Raw genomic sequence first — 11,511 nt, forward strand, 5'->3', positions numbered from 1 at the left:
TATATATATACATAGTATAGTATTGTTAACTATGAACTATAACAATACTATCTCCGTTCCAGATGTGCTGTATACTGCATCTGTATTGATCCAATCAATGTAGTTTAAGATGGAGTTTTATGTGGTTGAAGACTGAAATAAAAAGAAAACCTACCAGTTGTCTGTTTGCATCTTTTTGTTCACTAGTACTACATACACTGACAGTAACAGAACAGAACCATGCTGCTCTTAGCTCTGCTGTTTGTTGAATTTCGTGTTCCAAGTTTCTCAGAACCTAAAATAGATTTCTTCTTTCTTATATCACATTAAGACATTTTAATCATTCAGATTATCTCATCAGTATGGCTACACAGGGTCAGAATACAGGGGGATTCATTCCACAAGCAAACTGTGTCATAAGCAGGAAATGGGACTTTGGCACATGGCAGAATTAATGAGAATGAAACCTAAAGTGAAAGATGCAACACTCTCTTTACTCTGTCTATGAAGAAATGCAATTAAATGTCCGTTTTGCTTTACAGGTCCAGGTATGTCAGCTTGTTCAGAAAAGTCATATGTGAGCATTAAGTGTAATGTCTCTGAGGGTCTGAAAAACTTGGCATTGGGTAAAAAAGCTTCACCTGGACAGTCACCACAGTCTGTTAGAGCAGGAGATGAAGGGCGATCAGCTGTCAGGCATCTGGAACAGCTCCTCCTGCAGTCTGGCTAAAGCCTTCACTGGATCCTCTTCTAAAGGGGTTTCATGTTGGGATGATCCTTTGGAGCTGTAGCCTTGGTCAGATTCACCGCTGGAACGTTTTGCACCTGGGTCAAAATCCTCCTCCTCCTCCATCTCCACAGGCTGGGCCAGGCTCAGTTCAGGTAAGGGAATATTCTCACTCTGCACAACAGAACTGGGGCATCCAAGAGAACTTGTGTCAGGAAAGTTCTGTTGAGCCAAACATAATTGGTCTGAATAGGCATACAGCCTTTCGTTCATATGCTGCAAAGAAGCTTCATCCTCCTCAGCAGACTTTGAAACAGATGATGGTTCCCTGAGGGACACCCAGTTCTGTTGGACAGAAGACTGGCTCCTGAAAACAGGTTCAGCTATATAAGCAGATTCTGGCCCGGTGCTGTGGTGGTACAGTGGGACTTCTGTCAACACTTCCACCTGGCTTGGTGAATACAGACGTCTGCAGTCAGAATTCATTGCTGGTTCAAACACTGCCACTGAAGACAGCTGCTGCTCTGGGTTTAACTCGGGTGTAAGGATGTGAACAATGCTGCAGCTTTCATTAATGTCAACGTTGTGAATGTAGACTGGAAGGCCATCTCTGATTGGAGGAATGTACTCAAAGACAGGAAGGGTCTGCAGTGGCTCAATGAGCTGATTGGCTTCAGAAATAACTTCTTCTTCACTGAGCACACACTCCTTTTCAAACCAGTCCGGATTTTCTATCTGATAGGCTTGGAAGGTTTCAATAGCATCTCTAAGGGCTTTACCAGAAGCACAGCTGGAATATTCATCCACACCGATTCCCTCGATGTGGCTGACCTGACCTGGCTGATATTTCTCAATGTCTAAGATACGGAAGTAGAGTTCCTCAAAGTGCTTCATCAGGTTGTATTTGATTCCAATGTCAAAAACTGAAGGCACATCCCTCTCACTGCTGATGTCCCCAAAGTAAGCCACCATATACCTGCCCAACATGCCTGCCTGATGCATGTCAGGCAGAAAGAGATTTAGAAACGGAATGAGAATGTCATCTGTGGGGCAAAGTACATCTTCCTTCAGTTTCACCTGGCCTTGACCACACATTGACCTCCACTTTGCCTGAACTCCAGGTGAGCACAGCACCAGGATCTTGTCGGACGGGTTGTTTAACTGCTGCCGTTGCCACTCTAGCCAGCGGAGACGGCCAACCATGCTGACTGAGGAGGTGTCCAGCAGGTCTACCAGCACCCTGGTGCCACATTTGGCCTGAAGAAAGGCACACAGCTTAAGCACTACTTCCCTGTAGAGGTGGTGGTCCTGGGAGTAGATGACCAGCACTTTGGGTTGTGGTTTAAGTGGAGTCTGCAGTGTTTCACCGTCCTTTGATGGAGGAGCAACGTAATGTTTACCTAAAGGTGGACAAAGTAATCTATGAGTGATACAAAACTACACTTCCTACATTCATTAAGTTCAAAAGTAAGAATTTGAAAAAAGTATTCCATACCACGCTTTCTGCAAATAACACACATCACTGCTGCCACTATGATACAGATGGAAACAACTGCAATGGGAACAAACAAGTACTCAGGGGGAAGCAGGTCTGTCTGAGGTGTTTTCTCTGTAGGAAAGAAAAGACAAGCGATTAGAGAGTTTTAGAGTAGGGGTGTCCAAAGTCGGTCCTCGAGGGCCGATATCCTGCATGTTTTAGTTCTCTCCCTGGTTTAGCACACCTGGATCAAATGATGACACATTAGAGGCCTAATAGGAACACTGACATGCTGAAGAGATTGTTACTACCACAGTCCAAAAACATGACTGTCAGGTTAATTGGCCTCTCCAAATTACCCCTAGGTGTGAGTGTGTGTGTGCATGATTGTTTGTCCTGTGTCTCTGTGTTGCCCTGCGACAGACTGGTGACCTGTCCAGGGTGTACCCCGCCTCTCGCCCGGAACGTAAGCTGGAGATGGGCACCAGCACCCCTCCCGACCCCACTAAGGGACAAGGGTGTAAAGAAAATGGATGGATATATAATGCTGAAAATATGAGGCATGATGGGATCATCACTACATTTACTGCTAACTATGACTAAGTAAAGGTCGCACTACGTTTGTGGAGATCCTGTTGAGGCTGGTTTCCCTCAGCTACCCTTAAGATGAAGCCTATGCACTTACTTGCGATAATCAAGTGCTCCGAATACATTACGTCCACTCAAATTGGCATACTGATGCTTTGCTAGTGTGTGTGTGTGTGTGTGTGTGTGTGTGTGTGTGTGTGTGTGTGTCCAAAACTTGAAAAAAAAAAAAAAAACCTTTCGCAAAAGAGCGCTTTTATCTACTTGTTAAAATTCTAATGCTGTATCGCTAGTTATTCTAGTAGCTGACCATCTGTTTCCATCCAGTCTTTTTAAAAGGTCTTTTTTTAATGAGACACAGCAGACAGAAATCACTTGTCCCAGTTGAAATATAATGGTAGGTAAAGTTTTAATGGCCAAACATTTTAGCTGCCATCCACCTTTGCCATATAACAAGATTCTGTACCTGTACAAATGTCATCGGTTTTTCTTTGACGTGTACAGTCGTTGTCACATTGTGGGAAAAAAGGTTTGATCTGCAGGAAAAGAAGAATCAAATGAATGTTCATATTTAGCTTGGACGATGTAGAAGTATTGCTAAAAAACCCAAGCATGGCTGACGTAATGGAAGTCAGAAGAAAAAATGAAAACATTTACCTCAGCATCAAACTGGCAGCAGAATCTTGGCCATTTGTGAAGACTGAACTTTACATTCACTGTCTCCTGGTTCTCCTGGGGAGAGGTTCATGGGTAAAGTTAGTACTTCTGGGGAAACATATACATGCACACAAATACACACACGCACACACACATATGTATAATCATGTCATTTGCCATGTATTTGATACATTGTGGGAACTAATTTCCTGACGCATATTACTTTGTGGGGACTCACTGCTCCATGGGAAATGCTGTTAGGGGTTAGGCTTAGGCAGTGTTGTAGTACTCGAAATCGGTCTTGGTCTGGAGACCAGTTTTTGATGGTCTCGGTCTTGTCTCGGACTCGACCGCATTTGGTCTCGGTCTTGTCTTGGTCTCGGGTGCTGAGGACTCGGCATTGTATTTCAAGACCAGTCAAGACCGCAACTGTGAAAATATCACTAAACATACAGCATACTGTCCAGTTTATTTGTTAACATCTTTGTTTTCAGTGGATGCAAAATGCACCGATTAAAATCCAAGCAATTACGTGTTTCTGTTGCTCCCTCCTCCCCTCCCCACCTTTCACTTGAACGTGGCGCTCTGAGACATGCGCAGTGGTTTCCTCTCTGTGGCAGAAGGTGTCTGTCTAATCGTCAGTAATAGAACAGCGCTGCATAAATCATAAGAAATCCGATGGCTACAGCTAACTCAGCAGCGCTTTGCTTTCACAGACGGTGGGGACTGCGTCTAACTTTTTTCGTCACTTAGAAAAGAAGCTCAAAGAAAGGTAAGCTCTGTTGACGTGATGTTAGCAAAGCTAGCTGTACAGAGACACCTAAGCATTTGCGATGAAAAAAAGTCACTCACTGCTCTGAATTATTGTGCAGAGGTGTTGACTGACTTGTCGCATATATGGGACAACGCTGTGACCAGAAGTCTGCAATATAGTGATGTGACATTCAGGAACAGTCCGATTTTTCTGAACAGCTCTTTACTTAGAAGATAAGACTTGAGTGTCACCAAAAGCCGTTCTATCAGATTACCATACGCTGTCAGAATAGCATACATGCAGTGAGTACCGAAGTCTGACAGTCAGAGGAGTTGTCAGTTCACCATACGCAACAAGTTATGACAAAAATAAGTCACTAAATTGTTTTCAATGATAACTATATAGATATACGTTGTCGTGGTTTCAAAGTGTATTTAAAGCAGTGGTTCCCAAACTTTTTCTATGGCTTACAAATAGCTGTCTGGTTGAATGACGTGTGTGGGGGTGCGGGGGTGGATTCTTAGAGACTCCCTGTTCTACTCAGCCCCGGCTCCAGATGAACAAGGGGGGGAATCAACTTTTTTGGGGGCAAAATGAATCGTAGCTGAACATAAGACAACAACACCAGTAGCCTACAAGCTACTTAAGTTTAAGGTGCTGTATTGATGTTAGCTAGTCATCTTTTAGCTAACTTTTCCTGCATCCAACAGCTTTACTCATCTCAGAACTGTGAAAAGTTCTTTGCGTTTTGCTGCCATGATTCTAACACACCTGCGTACCTCTGCACAGCAGCAGCAGGTCTCCTTCACTGCCGCACAGGTCGAAACCCAGCGCGAGCGTTGTAGCGCTCATGTTGCGTTTAAAGGCGGCTTGGAAAAAAGGTTACGACATGTTAACAACGGATTAAACAGTTTTAACTGCTGATAAAAGTCACAGAGGACACAGATATGGGAAGTGCGGAACCCCCTACTGTATCAAACTGACAGAGGAATAACAGAGAGTTGGCCATTCTAAGGTAAAAACCCAGCGCATACAGCGTTCCTGTTTTCTTTTTTTTCATCCAGACGGCATGGATGAAATGAGTAAGATTCAGATACGCTGTCAGATCGCCATAAGTTTAGCACGAACTCACGGCTATATCTGTCAGACACGTCATTACCATATGATTTTATTTAATCAGCAACATAGAATCATGACGTAAATCATCGTACACTTTGTTATCAACATTTGTATGGCATCCTGACTTAGCAGTTAAGTAGGTTAATGAGTTTTACACAGGGGTGTGTTGTAGTTGACTGCAGCTGCAGCCAGACCTTGCTTTAAATACACTTTGAAACCACAACGACGCTTGTATCTATACAGTTATCATTGAAAACAATTTAATGACTTATTTTCATCATAACTTGTTGCGTATGGTGAACTGACAACTCCAGTCATGGTACTCACTGCATGTACAGTATGCTATTCTGACAGCGTATGATAATCTGATAGAACAGCAGCTCTCAGTGGCACTCCAGTCCTATCTAATAAGTAAAGAGCCGTTCAGAAAAATCGGACTGTTCTTGAATGTCACATCACTATATTGCAGACTTTTGGACACAGCGTTGTCCCATATTTGCGTCAAGTCAGTCAACACCACCCCACAATAATTCAGCGCAGTGAGTGGCTTTTTTTTCCATCACAAATGCTTGTTTCTCTATACAGCTAGCTTTGCTAACATCACGTCAACGGTTCTTACCTTTCTTTGAGCTTCTTTTCTAAGTGACAAAAAAGTAGAAGTAGTCCCAACTGTCTGTGAAAGCGAAGCGCTGCTGAGTTAGCTGAGTTAGACCATCAAAAAATGGTCTTGAGACCAAGACCGATCTCGAGTACTACAACACTGTTTGAAAATACTGAGTCTGATAAAAGTTACAATGCAGAAACTACTATGCATCAACAGCTTCAGCTAATGTTCCACCATTTATGAGGAACATAAATGGTTTCTACAAGTTTCTACAAGTTTAGTGTTTTCCAAAAAACACCTCACAAAACATATTTATTCAAATGAGTTAATGTACAACACTGGAAACAGATTACTGTCAAAGTTGACTAAGGTCTGTAACAGCCATGAGGCTGAGCCTCACCGTGAGCACAGAGCTGCTGTCTGTGATGGAGCCACATCTCATTAGAACCAGGTATTTCTTACTCATGGTGCTGGGGCTGAAGCTGACAGCCAGGGAGCTGTTGACCGGCTCATGAACCAGGCTGATGTTAGGCTTCCACAGACTTCCTACAGAGATTACACATCCTGTTAGCAGGTTTAAGCACATTGATCTGGGGAAACAGGAGTGTGACTCACCTCTCTCTATGCAAAGCTGGGTCTTTTTCATGTTGGGGTGCTCACAGCCTTAAAAAAACAGATTTAGAGGATATGTTAGCTCAACAGAAAATCAAATGGAAGACTTCCTGACAGGTTTGGTTTGTGAATCCTAAACCAAAAACAACTACATTCTGGTACAACTTACCTGGGACCTGAATTTGTCTGTTGACGTCAAAGTTGCTATGGCCTTGCTCTGGTCTGGGGATGTTATAGACAGACACATAATACTCCTCACCAGGATTCAGCACCAGTACATCAGAGGAGAACAGCCACTGAAAACACACAAGTCATTAGTGGATATCGAAAGAAAGAATTCTGGACTCAACAAGTAAAATGTTTCCTGCTTCTGTTTGTAACACTTAGACTGAATAAGAAATCAGTGAGATTTCTTATTCAGTCTTATTCAAACTTGACCAGCTTCATCATCTCTGTTAAGTCTGAATATTAGCAGATAATTATTCTAGTAATTGGTTTGATTCTGTTTGCTACAAGGTGATACATGGTTTGCAAAGGAAATGAATGTGCAAAATTATTTTGTATGAAATATACCTGAAATACTGTATTATACAACCTACCAAATATACATAGCATCCATGCTATACTTTGTTATTGTACTACATCACACATTAATATTACAATGACAACTGTGATTTGATATGTATGACAACTCTGTTAAAAATGATAAATATAAAAGAAACATATAATCTCATTGGTGTTTCCAAACTTGGAAAGAACTGATCTTAAAAATGAAACATGAGCCACTCACTTTCTCTTCTGATGGGCTTCTCATGGTGAGAATATTTTTGAAGGAATATCGAATACACAGCTGCTCATTAGTGGACATCCTAAGAACATGAAGCTCTGTGGCATTCAGGAAATGTATGCTACCTGTTGATTAACACAGCTGATGTTAATGTTGTCTTTGTCTATGTTAGAGAATGAAAAACTACAAATAAACTCCAGTGAGAGTCAGGTGACTGGAGAATATTAAACTTAAATCCAAAACTTTGCATAGAGACTGACAATGTTAGACATATTTGCAATCCATATAAACACTGAATTTTGACAATACCTTTAATATAATCAAACAATAAACAGCATGACTCACCATCATCTTTTAAAGTCCAGTTAGCCTGAAGAACAGGCTGCAGTTTTCCTGTTTTGTCAAGTCTGGTTTCTATAGCAACCTGCAGGTTGTCTGGACCGCTGGGGGTGTACTTGTGACTGATTAGCCAACCAGGGTCCATACAGTTACCTGCATAATGAGACAAACACGCACTGAAATGTCTCAGTATCTAGGGCTGTCATGTCGTTCTAGGACGATAAATTTTCTCAGAATGTGTTGCGATTAACGATAACGTTCTTGTTTTGAGAACATTTACAAGTAATATAATAGTAATAATGGTATAAAAATGTAAGAACACATTCTCAAAGATCAATAAACTTAAAATTCTAATGAACATTTAAACACTGGAACTGGAAAATATTTTGAAAACCCAAAATAGATATAGAAAACAACAGAGACAACAAAAAAAATAAATTATGAAGCCTCCATAAACAAATTTATGTTAAAAGAAGGATAGTTGAGGAGCAAAACACCAGACTGAACACTTCTACCAGTCAGTTTTTCATTAAAAACAAAAATCAAGGAAATGAAAATTTTTCAAAAACTATTCTTTTAATTTATCATGTGATTTATTGATTGTTTATTGTGACAGACCTGTCAGTATCCATTCACGCTATGCTATTTTTTGTTTTATCCTAAAAATATGTTGTATTTTATATGCGGTTCTAATTTAAATATTACAATAAACCAAAAATGGCAGTTTTTCTAATACATAAATGAGCAGCTAGTATATCTAATAACTGTCCATGACATGAGGGGGAGAGGATGAAAATCAAAGACACAAGTGTGAAACATTCTGTTGAAAAGTTAAATAAATCTTTAACAATTTCTGGATTTCTAACTCACTATAAACAAAAGAGCAAGAAGGAAATGTCTGCAACAGGAAATTCAAAATACTCACTGCAACTGGCTCTGCAGTCCAGATCCTGTTACAAGAACAAAGACGACAGCATTAGAAATCTTGGAGTTTATCAAATGTGGTGTTTTGTACACATGGTATTTAAAGGTTGAGTAACTACACAGTCACGGAAAACAGAAAGGACCCCATGATCAGTTCCAGGGTTTTCCTGAATTGATAATAATGATCGTCTACAGAAGTTTCTGAAATGATTTAAATCAAACCTAAAGTCTAGAAAACACAATATTTCTACAGTCAAGATTTTGCTGAAAGGCTTTGTGTGAAAATCTCAGAGCATAACGTTGTTTCCATAGGATTGAGTGATAATTATAACAAGGTGCTGCTAATTACGGAACTTGATGAACTGATCAGAGTAGGACCACCTTTATAAATTTGTTATTGTGTATCTTAGCAAAATGCCAAGGACAGATAGTATTGGTAATGAAGTCGGAAAAGTAATTGTTGCTGCCAATCAATCTGAGAAGGGATTCAATGAAATATTAAAATCTTTTGAGTCTGTCAAGAGGCAAAGTTTCTAATCGTTCCAAGAGTTAAAGTGTAAGCAGAACCATCTTGAGTGAAAAATGTTTAGTGAAAACTAAACAGCTTAAATACAGTTTTTAGCCCCGTGGTGGAGGGTAATGATTTGAACTTGCCTACTGTGAGCTCCTCTGTACACCAACGTCTAAGGTGACATGTGAGGGCGTCTTCCTGACAGCTAAAACCAGGTCATTAACAGTACCATGATCCAAACACAGCAGCAGATCTACATCAGAAAAGACCTCCACCAGATGTAAAAGTTTTTGGTGAGAAAAGACATGGGCCAATTCTTACAGCATAGTAAAGAGAGTAAAATACTTCATAGTTATTGCATCACTGTATTTAAGTTTGGCTGAGTGTTCTCTAGATATTGTTTGTAGTGCTTTCAATCAATTAAAAAAATTAATCCGGATTAATCAACACGGGTTGATTAATCCCGGTTAATTACTATGACTAACTTTGAAAGCTTGCAGAATTAGTATGCAAGCAGTTGTGCAAGCCCCTCCTGCCGCACTACAAACAATTATCTGAATTATTTTGTATCAGAAGGCAGGGAATGTATTCTCCCAGTACTCAACAATAACTAGAGGAAACTTACTCTCCTACACATGTATGCAAGTAGTACCAAACTTGTTCGGGAGATAACTGACAAGTAAGATATATTTTATCTTCTAGTTCTTGGGTGGCCCACTCCTTTCTGATGCTGCCATCAGATGCTGCCCAGGGCAACTGCCCTCATAACTCATATCAAAAACCACATTTTCAAAACATGTTTAAGAAAAGGATTTAACGTCTAAAGATTCTCACTTTTCCAGGAGGATTAAAAGGAAGTCTTTTTGTTTTTAACGTTTGTTTAGAAACATCCCTCTCCTTTCGTTGTCCTCATCCAGCCGAAAGGCCCACGTATTTCGTACTAGTGAAATTTTGAGCTCGTCTACGTAGGTGTGCACACGCGGGGTAGCGATGCAAAAAGTTGAAAATATACAACTTTTGTTGCTGTTTGCTCTCACTCCCCATGTGTCTCTCCCACACCGCGCTACTGTGAACTAACACTTTGTTCGGTCAAAATAGGTAGTTCGATTAGTCTGTGTTATTAACGCGTTAACATTTTAAGATTAATCGCATTACGGTTGACAGGACTTAAAACTTTAAGCACTTTAATTCCTTTGATTCCACCTGGTGATGATTACATTTACAACATTTTGACACAGAGAAAAAAATCCTTTATCACTAGTTTAATAAGAAAAATAAGACCAAATAAATATTTCCGGTGTTGACAAACGCTGGAATCATTAAGAATGTCTCAGTGCGTCTCACCTGTCGCGAGCATTTGAGCGCGTCCTGAGATATAATGCTGATAGACGACGAGCCCTTGTCCCCCAGTAAGACCAGCAGCGCTAAAACCAACTTCATGTTTATCAGCCATCCCAGAGTCAGCCTCGCTGCTGCCATTTTAGCCAAAGCAGCAAAAACAAAGTGAAAACAACAGCCTTTTTCTCCGAAACACTGACGTAGGTGTTAAACTTCCTGCTCTGCTGCGGGAAATCCCCTCCCTCCCCACCTTGTCCCCGGCGCTCTGAGCAGGAACATCTACCTCATGATGAGTTCATTAACCTCGGAAGTTACAGCTTTTAGTTGTTACCAGCGTTATTGACAGTTTACTCTTTTTCTATTTGGACAATATTTCGCACAATGAGAGTTTTTGAAAGTTCATTGGATAGAAATCGAACCTCAGTGATCTTTGAACACTGAGGTGGAAAACGTTTACCCAGTGTGTTAGCTTTTTTAAATTAATCTCACATGTTTTGTTTCTGTCAGGCCAACCTTACCAGCAGATATCAAATATTATTTTTAATATCTTAACAGACAAATAATAATAATGGGTAATAATGCTTTACTCATTATTATTGTTGAGATGAAGAATTCTCCAGCAGTACCTGAAGACTGCACTGGGGAGTAGTTTTCTCCAGGAAGTTTCAACCTCGAGTTTTTTTCTGTGACCGTAAATTAATCATGAACCATTTTGTCTGCTTCCTTGTTCTTTGGAACAGCCTGGTTAAGATGATTAAACATTGGCAGCAAAAATATCACAACAGTCCACTAGCTTCACCTACGTTGTAAACAACCAATTAAATTTTCAGTTCCAAGACTGTTCTGGTCTGGTCCTTTAGTACAGATATCAAATTAACAATGACAGAAGTTAGATTCTGTAAATCTAAAAAAATGTATTATTCTCTAACATTGACTTAGATTATCTGACTCAAGAGCCTATATTAGAAATGAAACAATGTAACACATATTATAAAACTTATATTATGTGTTATATAACATTCACCAGCAAAGTTTACACAGACTGTTAAAGACTATTACTTGTATGTAATTCTTTCACTAGTAAGATACATCCTAAAT

At 40.2% G+C, this 11,511-nt stretch overlaps 1 protein-coding gene across 1 annotated transcript; it reads right to left on the bottom strand.

Annotated features, from left to right (window-relative positions):
- Window positions 1-11: 11 nt before the first annotated feature.
- il17ra1a (interleukin 17 receptor A1a) lies at window positions 12-10,650 on the bottom strand. The gene is made up of 11 exons (XM_008401538.2): window positions 10,420-10,650; window positions 8,566-8,590; window positions 7,647-7,793; window positions 7,305-7,426; window positions 6,684-6,810; window positions 6,518-6,565; window positions 6,303-6,448; window positions 3,426-3,500; window positions 3,235-3,304; window positions 2,202-2,315; window positions 12-2,106 (listed from the first exon to the last, which is right to left on the bottom strand). The coding sequence occupies exons 1-11, from the start codon at window positions 10,552-10,554 to the stop codon at window positions 665-667; spliced, it is 2,451 nt and encodes an 816-aa protein (XP_008399760.1). The 5' UTR covers window positions 10,555-10,650; the 3' UTR covers window positions 12-664.
- Between the last annotated feature and the right edge of the window lie 861 nt (window positions 10,651-11,511).

Source organism: Poecilia reticulata, linkage group LG23, assembly GCF_000633615.1.
Source record: "Poecilia reticulata strain Guanapo linkage group LG23, Guppy_female_1.0+MT, whole genome shotgun sequence".
NCBI lineage: Eukaryota > Metazoa > Chordata > Actinopteri > Cyprinodontiformes > Poeciliidae > Poecilia > Poecilia reticulata.